At 58.1% G+C, this 27,102-nt stretch overlaps 2 protein-coding genes across 2 annotated transcripts; both read right to left on the bottom strand.

Moving 5' to 3' along the window:
* Positions 1-12,597: 12,597 nt before the first annotated feature.
* TOR4A (torsin family 4 member A) lies at positions 12,598-15,379 on the bottom strand. Its single transcript, XM_043565336.1, has 2 exons — positions 14,801-15,379; positions 12,598-14,074 (listed from the first exon to the last, which is right to left on the bottom strand). Exon 2 carries the CDS (start codon positions 14,035-14,037, stop codon positions 12,787-12,789), a length of 1,251 nt encoding a protein of 416 aa, XP_043421271.1. The 5' UTR covers positions 14,038-14,074; positions 14,801-15,379; the 3' UTR covers positions 12,598-12,786.
* A 1,198-nt stretch (positions 15,380-16,577) lies between these two features.
* NELFB (negative elongation factor complex member B) lies at positions 16,578-26,934 on the bottom strand. The gene is made up of 13 exons (XM_043567423.1): positions 26,620-26,934; positions 26,107-26,270; positions 25,787-25,886; positions 25,135-25,365; positions 22,835-23,020; positions 22,044-22,156; positions 21,404-21,506; positions 21,089-21,184; positions 20,745-20,887; positions 20,531-20,637; positions 17,871-18,012; positions 17,628-17,736; positions 16,578-17,517 (listed from the first exon to the last, which is right to left on the bottom strand). The coding sequence occupies exons 1-13, from the start codon at positions 26,719-26,721 to the stop codon at positions 17,371-17,373; spliced, it is 1,743 nt and encodes a 580-aa protein (XP_043423358.1). The 5' UTR covers positions 26,722-26,934; the 3' UTR covers positions 16,578-17,370.
* Between the last annotated feature and the right edge of the window lie 168 nt (positions 26,935-27,102).

Below are 27,102 nucleotides of genomic sequence, written 5' to 3'. Positions count from 1 at the left end.
AAATATTGGGAGACAGGCAAACAAACAGGAAAGTGCAACTCACACACAGGGCGAACACAGTAAGAACTGTGAGGGGGTCCCGATGTTGAATTTAGCAGATAGACTTCCAAGCAGCCAGTGTAAATGTTTGGAAAATCGCTTGGCAGTTACTTCAAATGCTAAAAACAGAGTTTCCAGGGGCACCTGGGTGGCTCCATCCTTAAGCGACCAACTTCAGCTCGGGTCATGATCTAGTTTGTGAGTTCAAGCCCTGGAGTGATTGGGCCCTGTGCCGACAGCTCAGAGCCTGGAGCCTGTTTCAGATTCTGTGTCTCCCTCTCTCTCTGTCCCTCCCCTGTGCGTGTTCTCTCTCTCTCTCTTAAAAATAAATAAACATTTAAAATATTTTTAAAATAAACAAACAAACATCTAAAAAAATTAAGGGGTGCCTCGGTGGCTCAGTCAGTTATAGCATCTGACTCTTGATTTCAGCTCAGGTCATGATCTCACGGTTCCTGAGTTTGAACCCTGCATCTGGCTATAGAGTGTGGAGGCTATACAGTGTGGAGCCTGCTTGGACTGCTCTCTCTCTTCCTCTCTCTCTGCTCCTCACTCTCTCATGTACATTGTCTCTCTCTCTCTCAAAATAAATAAATAAACTTTTTAAAAATTAAAAAAATATATATATAATATTTTTTAGGGGCATCTGGGTGGCTCAGTCAGTTAAGTGTCCAACTCTTGATTTCGGCTCAGGTCATGATCTCATGGTTCGTGATTTTGAACCTGCATCAGGCTGTCTGCTGACTGCACTGAGCCTGCTTGAGATTTTCTTTCCCCCTCACTCTCTCCACTGCCCCCGCAACTTGTGCTCTCTCCCTCTTTCTCTCTCTCAAAATAAATAAATAAACATTGAAAAAACGTCTTTTAACTATGTGAGATTTTGTAAAGCAGACTGTTAACAAAAACAGAGATCTGCTAAGAAGGGGCACTTGGCACCTTCCTGCCATGGGTCTGGGATTCGGGATGTCATCTCGGTATTTTGTAGAAGGCCCAGCACGCAGTGGATCGCAGGACACGGAGAGCACGGTGCTTCCGTGAATCGGGACATCTTGAGAAGTGAGTGATACTTGCGTCCCAGTGATGTAAACGAAACCGTTTTGAGACACTCGCGAACATCAGTCTCCTAACTTTACGACTTGGTCCCAAAACGTCTCACTCCACTCGGTCCTGGGGGGACTCTGGGTTATTTCACCACGTGCACAACACGTCTTCACAAGATGAAGCTTCCTGCCCCTGAAGGTGTTTAAACGAACGGGCCACTGGTTCTGAAGGTCATTCTGAAAGAGAAGTGCTGGGCATTTTGCACATTCCTGGAAAAATGTCCCCACAACACTCTCTTAGGTGCATCAATTCCATCACTTTTAGAAGCAAATCCAGGGGTACTACAGCGACCCAGCCAGCCTCACGGCAAGAGGGCGGAGCCCCAGCTCAGACACCCAGGTGGTCAGCCGACGCGGGGCACCCCGGGCTTCTCTCCTGAGCATCTCAGAGCAGAAGCTGCAGAAGGTCACCGACCAGACCCCAGCCACGCGCAGCGGGCTGCGGCTGGAGTCTGGGCGGTTCCTGCGCGGCGAGCGGTGAGCCTCTCTCCCTGAGCGGTGCTGCCCCCTTCTGGAAGGACGGCGGCTGTTCTCCCATAAAAGCCTGCGGCTGCCCCGCTCACCGCTGAACGTCCTCCATCTGGAACTCGGCCACGGAGACGGCGGCCCGGCCCTGCGACAGCCTGCGGCGGTCAGGCTTCGCGAGAGGTCGTCTGGGGCGAGAGGTGTTGCACGCTCCGCTCCAGCGTCGCCCGTGTTGATCTGTGACAGCTCCCAAGGCAGGCCAGCTGGCCCCCAGCTGGGTGCTCCTTGCTCTGCCGGCCGAAGCCCCACAGTCCGTAGCAGAACTGACCCACTTCGCCCGGGGTTTTGCAGACCTCCGGCCGTGAGGAACGAAGGACCAGACTTTCCCAGAAGATGCGTCTGACCATTTCCGAAAACAGCCACCGCTGCCACCAGCAAGTCTTTCCGGAGTCGCGTCGACAAATGACTAAGTGCCGAGCACCAGCCTCTCCCGCGTGCAGCCGCCTCACCGTTGGCCACACCTTCCCCAGCTTCACCTGGACGGTTGGAGACGGTCTTTGGGCGTGGGTCGGCCACGTTCCCAGGTTGCCCGCTTCCTGAATAAAGCAACCTTCCCTTTCCCACTCGTCTCTCAAGGACTGCTTTTCAGGCGGCAAGAGGCCAAACACGAGGTTGGAGCGGGTCTTCTGCCCGGTAACCGTTTGGTTGATGCTCCGATCACAGAAGGAGATGCACCCGTTCTGACGGTGCAAGAGCCTGTCTCGCTCTGCCGTTCTAAGGAGGACTTTGCCATGTCTTCCTTCATCCGAGCCACTGATGTTTCTGATCCACAAAGGAGAGGATCCCCTCCCATTTCCTCTGTGGACCCCCATCACTTTCCATCCTGTCTGCAAAACGTTTCGCTTCTTCAAAAAGAGAAGATGCTTTGACTCTAAAACTTCCAAGACAGACTGAAAACAATAGTTTTTTTTGTAGTAAAGAATTGGAAGACAGAGAAGAAGGAGGAGGGGGAGGAGGGGAGGAGGGGAGGAGGGGGAGGGGGAGGGGGAGGAGGGGGGGAGAGGGAGGGGGATGGGGGTGGAGGGGAGGGGGAAGAGGAGGAGGGGGAAGGAGGGGGAGGGGGGAGGAGGAGAGGAAGAGGAGAAGGGGGGGGAAGGAAGGGGAGGAGGAGAGAGGGAGGGGGATGGGGTGGAGGGGAGGGGGAAGAGGAGGAGGGGGGAGGAGGGGAGGGGGAGGAGGAGGGGGAGGAGGGGGACAAGGGGAGGAAGAGAGGGGGAGGAGGAGGAGGGGGAGGAGGGGAGGAGGGGAGGAGGAGAGGAGGGGAGGAGGGGGAGGGGGAGGGGGAGGAGGGGGGAGAGGGAGGGGGATGGGGGTGGAGGGGAGGGGGAAGAGGAGGAGGGGGAAGGAGGGGGAGGGGGGAGGAGGAGAGGAAGAGGAGAAGGGGGGGAAGGAAGGGGAGGAGGAGAGAGGGAGGGGGATGGGGGTGGAGGGGAGGGGGAAGAGGAGGAGGGGGGAGGAGGGGAGGGGGAGGAGGAGGGGGAGGAGGGGGACAAGGGGAGGAAGAGAGGGGGAGGAGAAGGAAGGGGAGGAGGGGGAGGAGGGGAGGAGGGGAGGAGGGGAGGGGGAGGAGGGGAGGGGGAGGAGGAGAGAGGGAGGGGGATGGGGTGGAGGGGAGGGGGAAGAGGAGGAGGGGGGAGGAGGGGAGGGGGAGGAGGAGGGGGAGGAGGGGGACAAGGGGAGGAAGAGAGGGGGAGGAGAAGGAAGGGGAGGAGGGGGAGGAGGGGAGGAGGGGAGGAGGGGAGGGGGAGGAGGGGAGGGGGAGGAGGGGAGGAGGGGGAGGGGGAGGAGGGGGAGGAGGGGGGAGAGGGAGGGGGATGGGGGTGGAGGGGAGGGGGAAGAGGAGGAGGGGGAAGGAGGGGGAGGGGGAGGAGGGGGAGGGGGAGGGGGAGGAGGAGAGGAAGAGAAGGAGGAAGGAGGAGGGGGAGGAGGAGGAGGAGAGGGAGGGGGATGGGGGTGGAGGGGAGGGGGAAGAGGAGGAGGGGAAGGAGGGGGAGGGGGGAGGAGGAGAGGAAGAGGAGAAGGAGGGGGAGGAGGGGAGGAGGAGGGGAGGGGGAGGAGGGGGAGGAAGGGGAGGAGGGGGAGGGGGAGGAGGACCAAATGGAACATCTGGAGTTGAAAAGCACAACAACTGAATGAAAAGTCCAGGAGATTCTGGTGCTGAAACAACTGGACGTCCACACGCAAAAACTTACTCCAGAAACAGACCTTATGCCCCTCGTTAAAAGTAAACCGAAAATGGATCACCTTAATGCAAAATGCAAAACTATAAACCTTCTGCAAGGAGGAAATCTAGATGAGCTTGGGTTTGGCAGTGACTTTTTTTTATGTTATTTGTTTTTGAGAGAGAGAGAGACAGACAGAGTGCGAGCAGGGGAGGGGCAGAGAGAGAGGGAGACATAGAATCCGAAGCAGGCTCCGGGCCCTGAGCTGTCAGCACAGAGCCCGACACGGGGCCTGAACCCACAGACCGCGAGATCGTGACCTGAGCCGAAGTCAGACACTTAACCGACTGAGCCACCCAAGCGCCCCTAAGATACAAAATCAAAGGCACGCTTCATGAAAGAAAGAAATGATTGGCTAGATTTCATTAACATGAACAACTCTGTTCTTAAAAGGCAATGTCAAGGGAATGAGAAGACAAGCCACAGATAGGGGACTCGTTTGCAAAAGACACATCTGATAAAGGCCTCTTATCTAAAACATACAAAGAATTCTTAAAGCTTGGGGCACCTGGGTGACTCAGTTGAGCGTCCGACTCTTGATTTCGGCTCAGGTCGTGATCCCAGGGTCGTGGGGTGGAGCCCATCAGGGTCTGTGCTGAGCACTGAGCACGGAGCCTCCTTAAGTTTCTCTCTCTCTCTCTCTCTCTGCCCCTCTCCCCCACTTGCACTCCCTCTCTCTCAAAAAAAAAATTTTTTTTAAAGGCTAAAGAAAATAATTCTTAAAGCTCAACAAGAAAACAAACAACCTGATTAAAAAATGAGCAAAAAAGGGGCGCCTGGGTGGCTCAGTCGGTTGAGCGTCCGACTTCAGCTCAGGTCACGATCTCGCGGTCCATAAGTTCGAGACCCGCGTCGGGCTCTGGGCTGATGGCTCAGAGCCTGGAGCCTGTTTCCATTTCTGTGTCTCTCTCTCTCTCTGCCCCTCCCCCGTTCATGCTCTGTCTCTCTGTGTCTCAAAAATAAATAAAACGTTAAAAAAAATGAGCAAAAGATCTGAGCTGACACCTGCCAGAATAAAGATACACGGATGGCCGGTAAGCACAGGAGAAGGCTCCACATCACACGTCATCAGGGAAATGCAAATGGAACAAGACACCACTACACACAATGGCAATGAGCAAAGTCCGGAACCTGACATCAAATGCTGGCGAGGACACAGGCCAGCAGGAGCTCCCATCGCTGGCAGGCATGCAACACGGTGCAGCCACTAAAAATGACAGTTGGGCAGTTTCTAGCAAAAACTAAACCTGCTCTTATCATGTGACCCGGCAGCTCCTCCGTGTCTGCTCAAACTAGATGAAAACCTCTGTCCACACAAAAACCTGCACCCATACATTTATAGCAGCCTGATCCATAATTTATTCATAATTGCCCAAACTTGAAAGCCACCAAGGTGTCCTCCAGTAGGTAAATGGATAAACCGTGGTACATCCAAAGAATGGAATGCTATTCAGCACTAAAAGGAAATGAGCTCTTAAGCCACAAATACACACGAAGGAACTTTAAATGCATGTTGGTAGGTGAAGTGAGTCAATCTGAAAAGGTGACATACTGACTACATGCTTCCGATGATATGACATCCCAGAGAAGGCAAAACACAGGAACAACAACACCAGTGGTTTCCAGAAGTTAGGAGGGAAAGAGGATAAGTCTGTGGGGTACAGAAGATTTTAAGGACAGTGAAAACACTGTTTATGATAACGGTGGCTATGTATCATTATAAATTTGTCCAAATCCACAGAATTACAACATCAGGAGTGAACGCTAATGTAAACTAGGGAGTCTGAGTGATAATGGCTTGTCAATGTAGGTTCACCGATTGTAACAAATGCACTACTGTGGTGGGGATGTTCACAGCTGGGAGGACAGGAGTTCCACAGGAAATCTCCACATTCTTTCAATTTTGCTGTGAACCTACAGCTGCTGTGAAAAAAAAAAAGTTTATTTTTTATTTTTTTAATGTTTATTTATTTTTGAGAGAGACAGACAGAGAGTGAGCAGGGGAGGGGCAGAGAGAGAGGGAGACACAGAATCCAAAGCAGGCTCCAGGCTCTGAGCTGTCAGCACAGAGCTTGATGCAGGGCTCGAACTCATGAACTGTGAGATCATGACCTGAGCTGAAATCAAGAGTTGGACACTTAACTGAGTGAGCCACCCAGGTGCCCCAATAAAGTCTATTTTTAAAATATCCACTTGAGGGGATCAACAGCCGACTTGAAAAGCCAGAAGAGGGGCACCTGGGTGGCTCAGTCAGCTCAGTTCCAATTCTTGATGTCAGCTCAGGTCATGATCTCACAGTTTGTGAGATCGAGCCCCATGTTGGGCTCTAAGCTGACAGTGCAGAGCCTGCTTGGGATTCTTGCCCTCTCCTTTTCTCTCTCTTCTTCTCTCTCTCTCTCTGTCTCTCTCTCAAAATAAACATTTAAAAAAAGAAAGAAAGAAAAGCCAGAAGAAATAATCATCGAACTTGAAGACAGATCAATAGAAATTATCCACTCTGAAGAAGCTAAAAAGGAATGAAGAAAAATAAACAGAGCCTTAGAGACCTGTGAGACATTATCAGGAATATAAAAATGTATATAATGGGAGTCCCAGAAAGAGAGGTAAAAGACAAAGGAAGAAAAAATATCTGAAGAAACAACAGCCCCAAATTCCCAAACTAGATGCAAACTATTAATCTTTACATCAAAGAAGCTCAACGAGATCCACACCTAGACATATCAGACAGAAGACGTTGAAAGTCAAAAAGAAAACCTGAAGGCAACAAGAGTGGAAGGGCTTCTGTACTGGGATGTAGTGTGGTGACAGCTGACTTCTTGTCAGAAACAATGAAAACTTGTAGGCAGTGGGATGACATTAAAAAAAAATTTTTTTTATGTTTATTTTTGAGAGACAGAGAGAGACAGAGTATGAGCAAGGGAGGGGCAGAGAGAGCGGGAGACACAGAATCTGAAGCAGGTTCCAGGCTCTGAGCTGTCTGCACAGAGTCCGACGTGGGACTCGAATCATGGACTGTGAGATCATGATCTGAGCTGAAATCAGTCACTTAACCAACTGAGCCACCCAGGTGTCCTAGTGGGATGACATTTTTAAAGTGTCAAGAGGAAAACTGTCAACCAAGAATTCCATATCCATCAAAACCCATCGAACTTATATGCTGAAAACTACAAATGCTGCTGAAAGAAATTAAAGAAGTACCAGATAAATGGAAAGAAATCCCATGTTCATGGATTGGAAGACGCGATATTGTCAAGATGTCAATATGCCCCAAAGTAAACTACCACTTCAGTGTAGTCAAGTTATATGACTCAAACTTCCTACAGTTTTTGAAGAAACGGAAAAGACAGAATTTAGATGTATGTCAACTTACAAAGAGTCCTAAAATAGCTCAATGACTGTGAAAGGCTAGAATCTGGGAGTACATACAGAAGTCATAAACACAAACTGAAACAATCTTTTTCACAAGGGTTATGAGGGTATGCTATAAAAACTTTATGTCAATAAAATTAGACAATTTACATGAATTGGATAAATTCCCAGAAATTCCTAGAAAAACATGAATTATGAAAACTGACTCGCAGAACTGGCATATTTAATTAAGAATAAAGACCTTGAGGGGCACCTGAGTGGCTCAGTCAGTTAAGTGTCCTATTGGCTCAGGTCATGATCTTGCAGTTCATGTGTTGGAGCCCCGCGTGGGCTCATTTTTTGTCAGTGTGGAGCCCATCTCAGTTCCTCTTTCCCCCCGCCCCTGACCCTCCCCTGCTTGTGCTCCCTCTGTCAAAAATAATTAAAACGTTTTTAAAAAATAGAAGCAAGAAGACACAAGGAAAGCAACTTTTCCCGAAGCCTCCAGAAAGAAGTGCAGTGTTGCTGACACCTTGATTTCAGCCTACTCTGGCCCAATTTGGATTTGTGACCTGAAGAACTCTAAGATAATACATTTGTGTTGTCTCAAGCCACTGAGTTTGTGGCAACTTGTTATAGCATTAACAGAAAACTAGCACTTATACTGATACCAAAGTCAGACAAAGACATCACAAGAAAGCAAAACTTCATACCAATACCCCTCATAAACACAGATGCATAAGTCCTCAACAAGATATTAGCAAACCGAATCAAGCAGCATATAAAAAGGCTTACATACCACGACCAAATGGGATTTGTCCCTGGAATTCAAGGTTGGTTTAACATCTGAAAATAAATAAAATAAAGGACATAAACCGCATGAGCCTCTCAATAAGTGAAGTAAACGTTTGACAAAATCCAACACTCACTCAAAAAAACTCTAAAGACTCAGACAGAATGAGACTGTTCCATGCCAGCAAAGAGCACTACAGAAAGTTCTACAGCTAACATCCTACTTAATGGCAAAAGACTTGATGCTCTGCCCTAAGATCAGGAATGCCACTTCTGGCCAACATTGTACTAGGAAGTTCCAGCCAGTACAATCAGGCAAGAAACAGAAATAAAGGGCATAGAGATTGGAAAGGAAGAAGTAAACCTGCCTTTATTTGCAGAAACGTGGTCCCATTTGTTGAGCACCCCAAGGAACCCGTACCAAAAAAATCCACAAACAACACAAAAGCAAAAACAAAAACAAAATGAGGACTAATAAACAAATTCCACAGGGTCATAGGCTCCAAGATCAATACACAAAATTCAATTTTATTTTGGGGGTACCTGGGGGGCTCAGTTGGTTAAGCGGCCAACTTCCGTTCAGGTCATGATCTCGCTGTTCATGGGTTCGAGCCCCACATTGGGCTCTGTGCTGACAGCTCGGAGCCTGGAGCCTGCTTCCGATCCCGTGTCTCCCCCTCCCTCTGCCCCTCCCCCGCTAGCACTCTGTCTCTCTCTCTCTCTCAAAAATTAATAAACATTAAAAAAACTAAACTAAACAAAATTCAATTTTATTTTTATATGCCATCAATGAAGAGCTTGAAAAGAACAGTAACACCATTCCATTGGCAATGACACCAAAAAGAATAACGTACTCAGGAATACCCTGAAGACAGGAAGTGCACACTGGAAACTACGTGGAAACCACGCCACGGTGCTGAGAGGACTGAAGACGGGAGCCTGAGTGGCTCCAAGACCACGGCCTGGAAGCTTCCATATTATCAAGATGGCACTTCTCCCCAAACTGATCGCTAGAGTCAATGCGATTTGTATCAAAATATAGAAATTGGTTTTTGTTTTTTCTTTTTTCTTTTTTTTCAGAAACTGGCAATCTGATCTTAAAATTTATCTAGAAGGGCAAAGGACCCAGCCAAAACAATATTGAAAACTAAGAACAAAGTTGAAAGACTCACACTTTCCAGTATCAAAACTAACTATAAAGCTACAGAAATCAAAAGAATGTGATTCTGGCATAAGCACAGACACTTAGATCAACAGAAAAGAACTGAGAGTCCAGAAATAAACACTCATTTTCGTGTCCAATTAATTTTTGACAAAGGTGTTATGATGTTTTCTGTGTCGACTTGGCGAGGCTACAGTCCCCTGTTACTCAAACAAAACTTAATCTAGTTTTAAGTTAAATGTTGTTGTGAAGGCATTTGGTAGATGAGATTAAAGTCCAACACACGTTGACTTTATGCAAAAGAAGTGATCTCATGTGACCTGGGTGGGCCTGATTCAGTCTGTTGAAAAGACTTAGCACAGCTGAGCCTTCCGGGGAAGAACCACTTCCACCTCTGGGAAGCGGTGCCAGAGTCCTCACCCGCCTTTGCCCTTACAGACCTGCCCTTACAGACGCCTCCCACTGATGCTCGCCGGGGCTCTGGTGGAGCCTTGACTGCCTCAGGTGCCGAGGCAACGTACCAGGGGAAGCATGGGCTTTTCAGTAGGTGGTGCTGGGCCATCGTCATCTCACACCATACATAAAAATTTGCTCAGAATGGTTCATAGACCTAAATAAATGTAAGAGCTAAAACCTTAAAACCATGTAGAATAAAGCATAGGGAAAAATCTTTATGATCTGGGGTTAAGCAAGGAGTTCTTAGATATGACATCAAAGCTGTAATCCATAAAAAAAAAAAAAAACACCTGGTAAGTTTGACTTCATAAAAATTAAAAACTTTTACACTTCAAAAGACATCTCGGGGGCACCTGGGTGGCTCAGGTGGTTGACTGTCCAACTGCGGCTCAGGTCGTGATCTCACGGTTTGTGAGTTCGAGCCCCACGTCGGGCTCTGCACTGACAGCTCGCAGTCTGGAGCCTGCTCACAGCCTTGGATTCTGTGTCTCCCTCTCTCTCTGCCCCTCCCCACTTGCGCTCTGTCTCTCTCTCTCTGAAAAATAAATAAGAACATTTAAATTAAAAAACAAAAAAACACCAAATCAGACTGGTTAGAGCTGTAAAGTTAGGTGGTTCGAGTGTGAAGAAAACAAGGCAGTAATCACGTTGAAAGGTGGGTGTTTATCGCCTGGGGTGGGGAGGAGGAGCTGGTGAGTTTCTAGGAGCCTCGCTGTGTCCTGTTTCTTGACCTGGATGGGTGCTTGCTTTGTGGTAAAACTTTGAATGTATATTTTGCTTCCTACACTTTTCCAGATGCATGTTGCATTATACAACGTTAACCCCTCACAATACCAACCAAAAATGATACGGTTTTTAGAAAGAAATCTCACAAAAATGACCAAGACCTGTCCGCAGAAAGTTACAAAGCTCTACTGAAATATGTTAAGCCAGGCTTTCTGCAAAGCGTGGCATTGTCATGGGATCACCATTCCCCAAGCGGATCTCTAAATCAGTGCAGTTCCAGCCCAATCCTAAAAGGGTTCCCCAAGAATCTGACGACATCAAGTTCTAAGGAAAAAAGCCCAAGAAGGAGTCAAATAACTTCAAAGAAGATGTCCTGGCAGCTGTCATGACTTCCAAAGACTAACGGGCCACCGGACAGTGTGGTGCTGACCCTCATCCTGGAAACAGTCCGGCAGGAACCCATTTATCACAGAATGGGAATTACAGAGCATGGAGAAAAGAGGGGGCTGGTTTATAAATAAGTCAACAAAATAAAATTTAAACATCAACAGAGTAAACATAAACACAATGTCTGGTATGGAGGGTTGAGTGAGAGGACACAGATGGGACGGCGTGTGCTCAGGGGGACCACTGCCCCCAAATAAAAATAAACGAGGTGTGAAAAGGCAGGACAACTAGAAGGCACAAAACAAAGTCGCGAGAAGTTCAAAGTCTGTCGCTGCGTTGTAGGCGCTGCTTCCACGCACGGGAAGCAGGAGCGGCGCCGGGGACCTCGGACCTCGGCACTGGACACAGGCACCTGTCATATATCCGGCCTTAGAGACATGGGGCTCCTGTCCCCAGCTGCCCAGCAAGTGGGGTCTGGTGGACAGAGCTGGCCACCACCCCCCCACCCCCTTGGGGAACAAAGCTTCCCAAACGTCTCCCCCCTCCCCCCTTCCCGCCAGTTCTCAGAGCCTCTCGGGTCAGCCTGGCCCCATTCTGCCCTTGATTTCCGGGCGCGGGGCGGCAGGTCCGCGGCACCTGGCCAGCGTGCCCCCCCCCCCCCCGCCCCCTCCTCGGGCCGAAGACGGCCCCCAGGGCCAGAATGGATGGGCGGTGAGGGGGCTCCCGCCACGCGGGGCCCTTGGGGAGCCGGCCTGGGATGATTCTGAGGTCTGCGGGGCTCAGAGGTCATGCTGAGCTCTGACGCGGGGTGGGGGTGGGGGTGGGGTGCCGCACAGCCCGGCGCCCAGTCAACTCGAGCTTCGAGCTTCGCCTCTGCGGGGCCCTTCCCTCTGCTCCCCGGGTCCCCCTTTGGGATTCGCCGTGGCCGGGGTCGCCGATGACGTGTGTGCACGTGTCCCCGGCCCTCAGGCTGTGTGTGCCCTCCTCCAGGATGAGCTAGGCCTGCTGCGGGGACCCGGGCGACAGGGAGACGCGGGACACGCCCCCGCGACCTCCGCGGCCCGGGCGGACACAAGCGGCCACTGGGCGGCAGCACTGAGGCCATCCCAGGGCGCGGGGGACGCGGGGCTGCGAGACCGAGTGGGGGTCACTTGGACGCCACCGCCGCCCTCCAGGAGCAACCCCCCTCCCCCTCCCTGCCCCGCTCGCAAACAACGCCCACCGCGCCCGAAAAGCGACAGGGGTCTGGAAACCTCTGCAGTCGAGTCTAAAGGATCTCTACCTACAGGCCTCCCCCAGTCAGCGACCTGAAGCCAGTTGGTGGCCAGGGCAGGGGGATAGGAGAAGTCAGCGCCCCCCCACAACTTGGGCCCTGCCATCTACCGCTGGCACCCCGAGATCCCCCCACCTTCCAGAGCGCTCAGGGGATTCCAATGGATCAATTCATTGTGTGTGGACTCCCATCCCCCCTATTGCCTCCCAGGGAGCTCCTGGGCCCCAGAGTCGGGGAGAAACCCGGGGAGTCCATGCCATTCTCCTGGCTGGAGAAGCACCCAGGACTTTGGTCCCACAGGGTGGGGAGGGGGTTGCGGCGCAGACTGAGAGAGAGAGAGAGAGAGAGAGAGTGTGTGTGTGTGTGTGTGTGTGTCTGATGGCTGCTGCAGCCATATCCAGCCGCAGGGGACCAACTAGGTGACCCTGGGAGCTACTTTCTCTGAGGCCATACAGCCTCTGTACCGATGCCTGCGATGAGGGGCACACAGCAGGTGCCTAGGAGTGTGGGCTAGGGCCGGGAGGTGGCAGACTGGGGGCACTGATGGGGGAACTGTGACTCGGAGCTGAGCCACCCCCACCAGCCTCCCAGCGTGAACCACGGGTTAGGGAGGGCGGTGGGGGCTACAAACAGATTTATTAGGGGCCTCAGGCAAATCCACAGGGTCCCCTGCCTCCTACTACCACCAACGACCGAGATGTCCCCAAGATGTCCCCTCGTGCCCACAAGCGTCCGCCGTGTCCAGCCGGGCCCCTGCTACAAGAGGTTCACCGTGGCCACCACCTGCTTGCAGCCAGTCACGGCGAACTCACGGCCCGCCACGCGGTAGTACTTGAGCTGCGCGGCCAGGAGCTCGGCCCGGGCCTGCTCGGGGAAGAAGCCCTCCCCGGCCATCTCGTCCCGGAAGCAGTTGACCACGGCCCGCTTGTCCAGCAGCAGCAAGGGCACGATGGCCGCGGCCTGCCACAGCGGGTGCTCGCGGACCAGGAGCGCCCGCAGGCCGGCGCGCAGCTCCTCCTCGGCCCGCACGGCGGCCACCGCATCCCAGTCGCCGTGAGCACCGCGGGCGCCGTCGGGGCGCGGGGGCAGCGCGCGGGACGCGTTCTGCAGCACGAAGCGCGTGATTTCCGCGCCGCCCGCGCTGCTGAGGAGCACGTAGATGGCGTTGTGGAAGCGGTGGGCGCGCTGCGGCTGCAGGAAGCCGTGCAGCTCGTCCAGCAGCGCCAGGGGCAGGAGCTCCGCCTCATCCAGCACCACGAGCGGGGTCTTCTCCTCCGCTTCGGCCCGCTCCACCACGCCGGCCACCAGCCGGGCCAGCTCCTCACGGCAGTCCTGCGCAGCGCGCGCCTTGGGGCAGTGGTGCCGCGCGTGGTACTGCAGCACTAGCGCGCCGTCCTCAAGCACCGCGCGGAAGTGGCGCGCCAGCAGGCGACCCACGTGGCTCTTGCCCACGCCGCTGGGCCCGTGCAGCGCCAGAAGCAGCGGGCGGCTGTGCACGTGCGTGGCCAGGTAGTCCCGCAGCAGCGCCACGATGCGCCCCACGGCGGCCGGCTGCCCGAACACGGCGCGCTGCAGCGCCTTCTCCAGCCCGTCGAGGTCGTAGCGCTGCGCGTTATCGTCCAGGTTCTCGATGGCGTTGAGCACCTGGAAGCCCACGATGGCCACGAGCAGCAGGAGGCAGCGCTGTGCGCGGCTGCGGCGCTCCGCGTGAGGCCGGTACTTGCGCGAGGTCTCCGGGTAGAGCACCACACGGCTGCGTCGGCGCCTCTTGCGCGGCGTCCTGGACGGCGGCTCCGGGCCGTCGAAGGTGAAGAACCGGGGCTGGTCCGGGTCAGCGTGCGGCGCCCCGGGCGCGGAAGCCGACCCCGAGCCGGGCGGCTGGGGGCGCCGCTTGCGCAGGAGGCACACGCGGCGGCGCAGACGGACCACTGCGCGCAGCGGCGCGATCACGCTCGGGCGGGGGACGCCGGGGCCCGCGGCCTCCAGACTGGGCTGGCCGCCGTCCATGGCGCAGGGGCGGCGCTCCGCATGCAGGTCGCCCTCCCTGCAACAGGAAGATGGGGAGGGTCTCCAGACGTCGGCATGGCCGACTGAGACCCTTCCTTGGAGCGACGTCCCTCCTCTGGGAGGTCCCCAGGGAGTGCGGAGCGCGGGGGAAGGGTGACTCCTGGTGCCGGCCTCGCCCGGCTGACCAGGAAGCGGCTCCCCGCAGGGCCCCATGCAAATCTCTCGGGTCCTCCCAGGAACAGCCGCGGGCCTTGAGGAAGTGGCGGCGTGGGGAGGGCGCAGCTTATCGGGCAACCTCCCGGCTTCCTGGAGAAGTCGGTGCTAGCTGGCGCCGATTAGGGGTAAAGAAGGGTCAAGGCCCGGCCCCGCTGCCCATCCCTCCCTCCCTCCCTCCCTCCCTCCCGCCCCGCCGGCAGCTCGGCCTGCCAGGCGCCAGGGGCTCTCCGAGTCCCAAGTGGGAACCAAGGGGAGCAGGGACCCTGGCACCGCCAGAATCCAGAGACATCCCCCGTGCACTTAAGAACAGTTGGGGGGTGGGGGAACTTCTGCTTTTGAGAATGGGCCCAGGCCTCCCACCCCCCACACCCCCAAAGCAGGGATCCTCCCTGCGCCCCAGTGAACACACATGACATGTAGTGGCAGCAGAGAGCCCCCAGACACTAGTAGGGTGGGTGCAAAGACAAGAGCCAGAGGAGGAAAAGGGCCACTGAGGAGACAGAGCTGAAGAAAGGACTGATGCCCTGGTCTCCAACCCACCCCGTACCTGCAGCTGAGTCAGGTTAAGTTCCTGCTGGCCCCCAGCCCACCAAGGGCAGCCCCCTGCAGAGGCCAGATGCTGAGGCTGCAACTCAGGACACAGAAAATACCAGCTTCCTGTCGACGGTCCCGGCGGGGTCAGGGGCCTGGCTGGCAAGCTCAGGCCTGGAGGGGTAGCAGCACCTGCAGGTCCCGGGAGCCTTAGGTCGGGAGGAAACTCTGGGGAGGTTTCCGCTTCTCTGCAAAGGAAGTGAGTCAGGGGTGTGGCAAGTGGGCGGGACTTAGGCTGGATGGAGGCGCCGGACGGAGAGCCTGGCTGGCTGGCCCAGGTCCCCTGGCTGGCCATCAGGTCACCTACCCTCCTCAGCCCTGCAGCCCTCCTGGCTGTCCAGGCCCAGGTCACCTGGCAAGGCTTGGGGCATCCCCTCCCCAGAGATCCCACAGACTCCTGCATCTCAGTCTAGCTTCCAAGGAACCCCTGCCTCCCCAGGGGCACTGGCACCTGATCCCCCACATGGAGCGGAGTAGGGCAAGAGCAGAGAGGGTGGGCCGGGCCCCTCTGCCCAGCTGGGTGCCCCCAGTCCCTTCCTATTCCCCTCTCCCCCACCTCCCTCCCCTCGACCCCAACCTGGGGTCATTTCGTTTTCCCCTCCTCCCCTCCCAGGGACTGGGGCTCCATCCCATCTCCCTCTCCTCTTCCCCTGCAACCCCCCCCCTCCCCCCGCCCAGCCTCCTAGAGCCCTCCCATCCCAAGGATAACACACTGCAACAGAAATTCTAGCCCTGGGGTTAGACCCCCATGTGTAGCTCAGGGTCCCGGTCAGGGAGCAAATTTACCAAGAACAATTTACCAAGAACAAAGGACTTAGGCAAAGAAGTGGCAGGTGGGGGCTTGTGTGGCCCTGCCCCCCCCCCCCCCCCCCCCCCCCCCCCCGTCCCATCTCTGCACAGTCGGCCTTCCTGAATGACCTTCTGCTCTTCTCATTCTGACCGACGGAGCTGGGCCCTTCCAGGCCCACAAGCACCTCTCCTGGGCCCAGACCCGTCTGCAGCCCTCCCTAAGACTGGGCCCATCAAGCAGTCCGGCTAGTCTGGTGCTGCCTCCCTCAGTTCCCGAGCCCTTCGGCCGTCCTGCCTGTGGTCCCTCGACCTCACCCCCTTAGCCTCCCTTTGCCCACACACTGCCTCTGTCCCCTCTCCTAACTCTTCTTCGCCTCACAGTGGCACCAGGCACGTCGTGCATCAGGGAAGTGTTGGTCACGGGGCTGGAGAGTTCCCATTGTCTCCAGAATACGGGATTCCCAGGCCTCTGGTGATGCATGTTCCTGCCTGCCCTTCAGTCTGGTGCCCTCGGGCAGGGTCACTGCTTCTCTACATCCTCCCATCCAGCCCTGGGGCCTGGCTCCCAGGACCGGCTGCCTGTGCAGGGGCAGGTGCGTGCGGCCTTGGGCCCCCTACCCACCACGTGGCCTGGCAGTACTCTCGGCCTTCCTGGGACCAGTGGGGGGGAGGGGGAGGACACTGTCCAGGCCCTCCCCACACCCCACGATCCCAGCATAGGGGGGTGGGGGTGGGGTCCTGCCTGAATCTCTGCTTCCTAAGGAAAAAATGGAAAGGGACTACCCCTCAGCATGTGCACCCACAGACGTCTCCCCCCTGCTCCCAGGGGCAGGGCCAAGCATCCAGACCCTGGCCCCCAAAGCAGAAATGTCCTTAAGAAGATACCTGCCTACTTAGACTACGCCCATCCCTCAGGCGTGCCCATAAACAGTGCACCCACTGGATTTACCCAAACACCTTTTATTTACATAAGTCAAAGTCTCACTGTGCAACAGTCCCTCACTTGGCCAAGTGCGGGTGCGACTGAGTAAGAGGGAGCACACCCCTCCAAGGGTAAACTGAGGCAGCCAGTCGGTGGCCTGGGCTTTCCTCAGCCACACCTGCTACATGGGGCGCTGCTGGCCAGTGGGGGAGCAACTTCCTGCCTGTGGGGCTCTGGGTCAGCCAGCCGGTCCCGGGTGAAACACTCAGACGCTCCTCGGAAGCCAGGTTCGTTCTGCAGATGACCGGACTCAGCACACTGCATGATTCTGCCCGTCTGTGCCAACAAGGCTGGGCCCACCCCCCCCCTTGGCTCCGCACGTGTCCCCCTCCCACCCTCGCCCCATGGAAAACAGGTGGCTTTTTCCTAATTCCAACTACTGCCAATCTGCCTCCCCTCCCACGGCCTGGAATGCGTTCAAGCGGCCAGGAGGGGCAGAGCAGACCCAGAGCTGTGCTCCACAGAACCAGACGGGGACCCACGAGGAGCGAAAACACGAGCCCGTTCCCGTGGACAGCACACACCTCCCAGGACCCAGTTCGTGGGGAGGCGGAGGCGCAGAAGGGGGCCCCACGTGCAGGAGGTCCCAGGGTGGGGGGTGCTCCGCTCGGCCAGCCCCAGCCCCCCTAGTGGCCTGCCCGCCCCCAGGAGAGACGGGGTCCTGTGCTTGCAATGGCAGGGGAGCTCCTCCTGGCCGGCCACGGCCACGGCCCCACCGGGGGCCCTGCCCAGTCCCATCAGCCCCAGGTGAAGGCTCAGAGCCCAGCCGGAGTGGACACGGCGGGGAGGGGCAACTCCAGGGCCGGAGTCTCCGCGGCCTGGGCTGGGCTGGGCTTCCGGTGCTCCAGCTGCTCCAGCCGCTCACCGAGCTGAGAGTAAAGTTCCTTCACGGCCTCTCCGCTCTGCAGGGGGGAAAGTGCGTGGTTCGGGGCAGCCCCTCCCCACCGCCCCCTCCCCGCCGGGGCCGCATGGGGGCGGGGCGGGCGGCACAGGCCGCGGGCAGGGCACCCACCTGGCCCGTGGGCTCCAGCGCCTTCCGCAGGGCGTCCAGCCTGGACGGGGCCACCCGGTGGTGCAGGTGGATGAGGAGCCGCAGCACGTGGCGCTGCACGTTCTCCTTCCTGGAAGAGGCCACAGCAGCGCGGCGGGTGGGCGGAGCCCAGAACCGACCCCCTCCCCCCTGACCCCCCCCCCCCCCGCCCCCGCCCGCCCAGAGGCGCCACAAGCCCGCCGGAGCCCCGCAGGGTGCAGGCACCTGGGTGAGGCCGTGAGGAGGAAGCCATCGAAGAGGCTCCTGCAGAAGTCCTCCAGGGCAAACTCGTCGGCCAGCAGCGCCAAGTTCCCCATGAGCAGGTGCAGGAAGATGTCCCCAAACGCCAGGTCGCCAAAGGTCTCCACTGCAAACACAGGTGTCAGCCCCGCTCAGCCCGCCGCCCCCGCCCCTGGATGGGCCAACGGGGAGGCCACGGAGCAGCAGCGCCCCCTGAGGACGGGGTGCCCGGTTTTCCTGCAGCCAGAACCGGGGCCTGCACCACGAGGAGGCAGGGGCGGCCAGCCGCCCCCACGGAGGCAGAGAAGCAGGGCTGTGGGGGTGAGGGTCGGGGTGGGGAGGGCACGGGAGCCTGCTGCCGGTGGTTCTGCCCCATGGTCAAGGGACTTTGGACTAAGTGGACTCGAGAAGAGGGAGAAACTGAACAGACTGGAACTAGAAAAGAAACAGGAAAGTGCCACGGCACCGGCCCCCGAGTTCTACCAGACTGCGAGCTACGTGGTTCTAGAAGAAAGACAACAAAAGGAAAGATTTTCATTTTTTGAAGGCACAGACTCCAAAAACTAATTTAATCAAAAAAAATTAAAAAAAAAAAACCAACTAAAATAATCAGCAAAGGTAACTACCAACGTATCTCACTGATGACCAGAGACAGAGTGCACAGCAAACAAGGCCGACGACCCAGCTGGAGGGCAGCAGGTCACGGGGGGGGGGGGGGACACACATGGGGACACAAGTGCCACAGCAGCCACTAGAGAAGTGCTGACAGGGAGCTGTGACCATGGCACTATCTGAGCCCCAGGCGCCACTGAATGCCACGGGGAGGCCTGGGCACCATCAGATGCAGCCGGGTTGTGCCCCCACCACATGTGACCAGAGCCCCCGCTGACCTCACGGCCGGGGGCACTTTACAGGACACTCAGGCAAGGGCACGGTCGCCACCCCAGGGAACACTGCCAGCAAAGTCCCTAATGGGAAACAAATGCCCTGGTTCCAACCCTTCCCACAGAACCCTCCAGACAAGGAGAAACACGAAAGGCAGCAAGGGGGCACGAGCGTGGAGGGGAGACGCTAGTTGGAGCCCTGACTTGAACTAACCACCCACATCAAATGTCACGTGACAACGAGAGATCCGTGGCCACCGTTGGGCCCTGGACCCAGATGCGACCACAGCACCATTCTTTTGTAGAGACACCTGTCAAGTCCTCCGTGGGTTTACGTCCAGACCATCATCCGGGGGACGAGCGGCGCACGCGGACCCCCACGCAGCAGGTGAGAGGCACTGGGCTTCACCACGCTGTGCTCTTTGCTTGTAACGTCATCAAAAACCCCCACGATAAAAAGCTAAAAAATAAACAGAAAGGAATTTTTAAAACTGACATCTGATCTTACTAGCACCCGGCAACGACAGAAGGGGACAGCGTACCCATCCTGAGCACAAGGAAAGGTCTGAGTCCCAGCACCCCGGGCAGCGGCGCGTGGCTGGGAGACACCGACGCGGTGTCGGAGGCAGGGAGGGAGGGGCACTCCCTCACCGGACGCCCCCGACGCCGGCAGGACAGCCCGCTCCTAGCTGACACCGTTTGGCGCGAGAAAGAAACAAAGGTACCGAAGCGAACTGGAACGATGAGACAAACCCAAACGGCACCCTCGGAAGTCTCCAGGCTCCAGCCCTTGTGGCCCGGTGACACGTCTACATGTGGACATGCTACCTCATGTGGAAAGAAGCCCTACGACAGGAGACGACACCGCATGACCCAGGTGGGCCCGACAGCATCACAGGGAGGCGGGAGGCAGGGGGCCAGACTCAGAGGGATGTGCGGCCGGGAGGAGCCGGAAGGGTGAACCGCGAGACAAAGTCAGGAGCCGGGATGCGGGCGGCTCCTAGAAGCTGGAGGAGACCAGGAGACAGATTCTCCCCAGAGCCTCCAGAAGGAGCCAGCCTCGCCCACACCTTGCCTGTAGCCCCGGGACACTCGCTTCACCCTTCCGGCCTCCAGAGCGAGAAGAAAATAAGTTCGTGCTGTTCACGTACATGGAAACTAGATACGAAGTAAGACGCACAAATAGCTTCCTTCCTAAAGAAAACACGGGAAACGTAACACGGGCACCACCCTCAGACGCGTCAGTGACCCAGAAGTGCACTTGGCCGGGAACGTGCAGGATCCTTATGAAGCAGCCTCAACACCCCAGACACGAGCCGAGCCAGCAGAGGCCCCTGGGTCTGGGCAAGCATGGGAAGGCCAGGTGCTCCCCAACACCCTTCTCCTTGCCTCCACCTGCAGCTTACTCTTGAAGGGGTCCACTCGGGCCCCACCACGAAGCAACCGGCCCCCTGGCCCCACATAGCCAGAGACCGTCGGGGGTGAGCTCTCTCAATCGTCTGAGGCCTCGAGGGGCTCCACCTCCCTCGCCAGTTAGGAGCAAATCATGGTAGCTTTTCCACCACAGCCAAAAAGATGCTTTCACAAACGGTGACAATGGCGAAGGGTGTCCGCGAAACTACCAAACTGAGAAACTACCAAACTACCCCCGCACCAAAACCACCTCCAGAAGACAAAGACGGAGAAGTGCGCCGAGCCAGCCCCTCAGAGCTGGGACAGGGCAGGAGCCCGGGGCCCGGCACGGGGCCTGCCCGCACTCACCCAGCCCCGGCAGCAGGCGCAGGAGTGCGTTCTTGTTCCTCTGCTTGGTGATGTGCAGCACATAGTACAGCCCCACCTCGCAGGCCATGCGGTGCTCCTGCAGGAACCTGAGCCCAGCAAGGACAGGTCACCCCTGGGCGACGCCCTCCGCACAGCCGTGGGGAGCTGGGGGGCGGGGGCGCGGCACGCCCACCCGTGCCCGTGGGGCCCATACTTGGTGAAACTCTCCGGGAGCGTGTTCGGGTACGTAACCGGGGCTTTCTCCTCAGCCGGCAGCTTCTGGTCCACGTTGAAGGTATGGTCGTCGACCACGAAGGACATGAGCATGGGCAGGAACCTGGTGATGAGCTCCACCTCCTACGCCAGAGAAGACCCAGGAGCGGTGGGGCTCAGCCCCACCTTTGTCCTGCAGGGACCCCGCCCCTCGCCCGCCTCCCTGCATCTACCTTTTTCCACTTCAGCCTGTCCCTCCTTCCCACCTCCCGAGACCCCGCCCTGCTGATCTCCACAGACCCTCTCGAGGAAGCGGTGGGAACCATCCCACCCTCGTCCCGTTACCATCTTGGGCTCCTTGAAGACCTGGCTGTCAATCATGTCCCATGCCCCCTGGCCCAGCGCCAGCAGCCTGAGCAGCAGCAGGAGATCGGGACTGTCCTGTGGGAAAACGAAGACCTCAGCACGTGCTCACCCAAGGCTCCCCTCCACTGAAATCACTCGTTGCCTGGCAGGGTCCCTGTGCCACGGCCAAACGCCTCGGCTTCCCCCGCAGCCCCCACGGCACCCACCGCCCATCGGGAGTGCTGTCATTCGGCCGGCACGGGCCTGGCCACACACCCACCCAGAAGGCGGCGTGCAGCCAGCCGCCGCGCTCACCCTAGGCAGGGTCTCCTGGCCGACCAGCTCCTGCAGGTGCCTGACGGTGCTCAGCGACAGGGTGTTGATGGCAAAGGGGTCACACAGGATCATGGACAGGTCCCTGTGAGGATGAGCACACTGCGTCAACATGGCGCGGCCACGGGCGGGCTGCCCTGGCCGCTGTCCTGGGGGGAAGGCCCCTCCGCACAGAGCAAGCCCACCCACCCGCCCGCCCTGTGCTTCTTCGGCACAAAAACTTGATGTTCGGAACTTATCCTTAACTTGCTCAAAATACTGAAAGGCTTTAAAAGTTTTTTTAAAAAATTAAGCCCCCGTTTTGGTTCTGAGGACCTGCCCCTGATGCCGTAAGCTCACGAGGGCCCCACAGAGATGGTCACAGAGAGAAAGAGCTGCAAAAGAGAGCTGGACAGAGCCGGTCCCGCCAGCGCAGCGGCCCCGGGACGGCGCTGACCACCCACCCCGGTCGCAGTCAGGCCCCGGCTCACCGAAACTCTGATAGCCTCGGCCCCAGCAGCCAGGTCTCACGCCAAGGCAGCTCTAAACCACACCGGAAGCAGCTGCAGACACGGCCTGCTCATCCGGACACCTGTGGACAGGACCCTGGGGGCTGGGGCACCGGCACAAGGCCGACCCTTACCCTAGGACTTGCTCCTGCCCCTTCTTCACGCCGTCAAGAAACCCCTGCAGCTCTCGGGCTCTCTTGCTGTCCACAAACCGCTCACGAATGCAGGCATCCAGGCACCAGGTAAACTGTGGGGAGGAAGCACAGCCGGGACATGGTCAGAGACCGCGGCCTCCAGACGGCTCCCGTGGTCACCGCTCAGCTGCAGCCACCACCCCGAGCCTCACGTCGGCAACAGGACCCGCAGCCTCACGTGGTTCGGGCCCTGTACGGTGCAAAGGCACCCAGGCCTGAGGTCCCACATCCCCAGCAGGCCAGGTGGTGCTCGGAGCAGGCAGTATTTGTGCTCTGTTCTCAAGGGGGTCTCCCTGGCAGCCCCCACTGCGGGACCCTGATGCCGCACAGCCCCCCGGACCTAACGCTGTCTGGGGCTGCACAGCATCCGTGCGGGAGACAACAGTGGCACAGAAAGCCCCATCCCTGGAGCACACAAGTGGCCCCTGAGGGCTCTGGAGCAGGGGAGGGACAGTGGCCCAGGAAAGACCAGAGAAGGCTACGGCAGGGGAATAAACAGCAGGCGAATACGGCAGACGCGGGGCCGGTGGCTCTGACTCAGGTGCCCCTAAGCCTGGGCGGCAGAGGGGGTGTGGGGGCTGGCACACGGCTCGTGGCCAGGTGGGTGGGCGGCCAGAGCCCTGAAGGGGAGGAGCCAGAGGGAAGGGGAGGAGCCGGAGGGAAGGAGAGGAGCCGGAGGGAGGGAGAGGAGCCGGAGGGAGGGAGGGGGCGGGGCGGGCGCGGGCCTCCACCTTATGGCAGGGGTCCACGGAGCAGATGTCCCCGACGTCCAGCTCGTGCAGGGACATGAGCAGCTCGGCCCGCAGCGTGCAGTAGTGCACGTTCCGGGTCCGCAGGAAGAGGGTCCGCAGGAACTGCAGCACCATGTCGTACAGCTTCACGTTCTTCCCCACCATCTGCGTCAGCTTCTGCACCACCTGGGGGAGGAGACCCGCGCCTCGGGGTCACGACGGCCGCGGGGGCAGGACCGCCCCAGCCCGACTCTACTCCTTCCTGTGCGGGCCGTACCCAGAGTCTCCTCTGTCACAAGACGCCAGCTCTGTGTCAGGTGGTGGCCACCCTGGATCCCACAGACCCTGAGAGCCCATCGGCCTAGGACCCCAGCCTCCAGGGCTGCCCATCAGCTGGCACGGGACACTGGGGCAGCGCTGAGAGACGCTGGCCACTGTAGCCCCGCCAGGGCTGCCTTGCTCCCTGCGTCCTCCCATGTCGAGCACCTGTACCCCTTCCTCGGCAGGGACCACCCGCCTCTGCAGCCCGCACCCCGCGTGGAAGTCTCCAGCAGCCTCCACCAGCGGGAGGGAGCACAGCTCACCACGCGACCGTGAGCAGGAGGCAGGCCTCTTGCTCTGATGGTGGGAAGCAGACAGGACGAGCTGGGGTAAGAGACGCCACAGCGCCCCAAAAGCCACCAGGCTGTACACAGTGCGTGCAGGGGGGAGCAGGGACAGAAGCAGTGAGCGCCCGCCAGGCAACCTCGAGGGCCCCCAGCAAGGCCTCTCTGGCAGGCCTCAGGGACCCTGACGCACAGAGCGGACCCGGAGCACAACCCACATCTCAGCACGCGGGCAGCTCCGGTGTGGACCAGGGCGGACACGTGCCTGCCCTGACCACAGCCCAGGCCCACCCCGCCGCGAACGGGAGGCAAGGCGCAGGCCGCTGGGCATGGAGCCGTGGCCCTAGTGGCCGACCCACACCCTGAGGACCGTGGGCGCCACACACACCTGCTACAACCCCCGCCCCCGCAGTGGTGAAGGCCGCACAGGTGGGAAGGACCCAGGCCGACAAGAGCAGCAACAGACCACAGGCAGGAAGTATCACCACAACCACTGGCCGGATTTGGGGAGAAAGCGTTAGGTCAGATCCCACTTCAACCAAACACACAACCCCAGGCGAGAAAGCTGAACAAAGAACCAGCAAGACGCCCCCGCACCACTCGACCCGGGCCTGGTGGCCTCCGCCGTTAAGCCATCATGCTGGAGCACATCAGGCAATTGCAGTGGCCCCCCAACTCACTGGGAAAAGCCAAAGTGTCCATGGTGGCCTCCAGCCACCGCCCCCCGCCACACCGCCCCCGCCACACACACACTCACCTGCTTGCTCTCGGTTCCAGCCACATCAGCCTTATCTTCCCACACAGCCAGCCTGCTCCCCTTCAGAGCCTGTGCTCACAGCCCAGCCTGGCTCCTCTTCCTCACCCCCAGAACCCAAGCTGCCCGGCTCTGCCTTGCCTTGCTCTGTGACCTCATGCCTCGACCCTCCACTCCTCTGGGTGCCCAACATGTGACAGTTACCGTGGAGCATCTGCTCCCTTACAAACTGCAAGTGCCCCCAGCAAACAGCCTGACCCCCAGAGTCACCGAAGGGTGCAGGCACTTATGGCAGGAAATCAGAACTCAAGAAACATTCGCTTGTCAGAGTGAGGAACGAATCCGACGTAGAAAGAAAAGACGGGCGCCTGGCTGGCTCAGGTGGAAGAGCACGGGACTCTCGATCTTAGAGTTGTGTGTTCGAGCCCCACATTAGGTGCAGGGACAACTGAAAAATAAAACCTTTAGGGGTGCCTGGGTGGGTCAGTCGGTTAAGTGTCCAACTTTGACTCCGGTCATTATCACACGGTTTGCGGGTTTGAGTGCCGTATCGGGCTCTATGCTGACAGCTCAGAGCCTAGAACCTGCTTCGGCTTCACATTCTGTGTCTCCCTCTCTCTCCGTCCCTCCCCCACTCATGCTCTCTCTCCCTCTCAAAAAACAACAACAACAACAACAACAAAAACAAATAAAAATTATTAAAAATAAAATCTTTTAAAAAAAAGAAAATTCCCCAGAGCCAAAGGACGACACAATGAACTTAACCCGAAAGGCCTGCCGACTCACAGAGCACCAAGGACATAAAACCAGAGAGGTCCACGTTAGGCGCCACATCACAAAGACCCCCAACCACACGTACGAGCCCACCCCTCCCAGGAGCAGAACGACTGAAATGTGCACGGGAGTGGGAAAGAGGGTGGGCAGGGGGCCCCGTGCCCCACCTCGCCCTGGCGCCTCGTCTTCGGGGAAGGGCTGAAGAAGTTGTGCAGGACGGAGAGCTCGGTGCTGAAAAGCGCACTCTCCTTCTCCAGGATGTACTGCTTCAGCAGCGGAGAAACTTCGTCGCCAAACAGTGCCTGGTTGTCCTGCCAGATCTGCCGCTTCACCTCCACAGCACAGGCCCGGTACAGCTCCTTGTCGGCCATCACCAGCTTCAGCTTCTTCTCCGGAACCTACAGGACCATATCGGCCACCCGTGAGCCACACCTGTGCCCCAGGGACCTCCCTCAAGACGGGTCAGGAGGCCTCAGCTCCCCCAGCAGAAACCACCTCAACCCAGACCCACCAACAGGGGTGCCTGTGACTGGACCCCAGGCCCCAGCAGATGTAAGCAGCCAAGCTGAACACAGACAGTTCTTGCCGAGTCGCCATGGGCCCCACAACCCAATTCACACACCAGGCATCAGTCTCCGTGTGGCTTGTCAGGGAAAAGCCAGCACAGAGAACATGCCCCAGGGCTGCTCGGGGTTTGGGCAGGCAGCTCACGAGATCCCCCCAGAGCTAAGGTGCCAGCTTGACGAAGCACATGCGCGGTGTCCCCAAGTAAGGGCTCGTGCAGAGAGTGCCCTGAGCATGTGGGCCCACGGTTTTTACCTTGGGCAAATGTTTCATGACACACATCACCACTGGCTGCAGGGACGGCATCTTCACCAGAGAAAAGCTCTTTTCTAGAAGATCTTCCAGTTTCTTGTACCTGGAAAGGCTCGTGTGACTAAAAGAGCAGCACAGGACCCAGTCTGAAGCAGCTGTCTATCCCCAGACAGATGACAGATAAGGGTATAGGTTTCCACGGGCGGGGCACTCGAGTAAAGGCCCCCTTTCCGAGCGGGGGTGTGTAGCCAAGGGAACGCTAAGTGCTGCTGAGTCCGTTCCAAGGCTGGGAAGGGGCCTGCACATGTCACCTGCCCACCTACCTTTCCTCAGCCTTCCCCTCTGAGGCAATGGCGGACACCCGCTCCAGCAGCTTGTCCCGAAGCTCGTCAAACACCGACTGGTGGAACTCCAGCCGAGGTGTCCCATGCAGGTCCAAGAAAGGCAAGGCCGACTGCAGGGAGGGCAGCAGCACTCCATTCTCTGTCTGAGGAGACAGAGGCCGGGGGGTGGGGGGGTCGATTTTACTTATTGGGGCTGGGCTCATGGGGAGGCGACAACAGAAACTTTGGGTCGCTGCTACACCTGGCCAGCACCCCAGATGCCCTGAGTACCTAAGAAGGCAAGGATGCCTCCCAGCAGCCCTGGTTGCAAACCAGGGTATATATATACATAACGGCAAACCCCGGTACCCAGCCAGATGTCCATCAGCGGGGAACCAGCTCAGGGCACCCGCTTCCTCCATCCGCGGAACGGACAGCTGCCCACTTCCCCCGCGCCCCCGCGCCTCCGGCAGGACTCACGCCCAGATCGCCGGCCTCCCCACCGGGGCCCACCTGGAACTGCTCGATGGCCTTGAGCGGCTCCGTACAGTTGGTCAGCGTCTCCTTCAGGTCTTCGCCGTTGGCCACGCCCAGGTCCTGCAGCCCCGCGAACATGGCCGAGGCCCCGGCGCCCGCCCGGCTCGGCGCCCCATCCCCGCCGCGCTCCCCTGACGCCGGCGCGGTCGCCGCAGGTCCCCCCGAAGTCCGCTCGCTCGGGCCTCGGGGACCGCCCGAGCTCCGCTCCCCGGCGCCCTCCAGCTCGGCCAGGTCCCGCCCGCAGCGCGGCTCCGCGGGCACCGCAGCCGCCCACTTCCGCCCTGCGAGGCCGGGTCCGCCGACCGACCGGTCCCCGGGAAACACTGCGATCGCCACGCAGAGGTTCCTGGGAGCGGCGTCGCGCCCGGCTCCAAGCTCAGAGGACGTGAGCGGAAGCTGTGCTCGGGCGCGGCGCGGGCTGTCGACGGGAATCCCGCCCACCTGAGCCCCACCCCAACC

The sequence above is a fragment of the Prionailurus bengalensis genome, chromosome D4, assembly GCF_016509475.1.
Source record: "Prionailurus bengalensis isolate Pbe53 chromosome D4, Fcat_Pben_1.1_paternal_pri, whole genome shotgun sequence".
Taxonomy (NCBI): domain Eukaryota; kingdom Metazoa; phylum Chordata; class Mammalia; order Carnivora; family Felidae; genus Prionailurus; species Prionailurus bengalensis.
The sequence above is the reverse complement of the archived record's forward strand: the minus strand, read 5'-3'. Positions and strand labels throughout refer to the sequence as shown.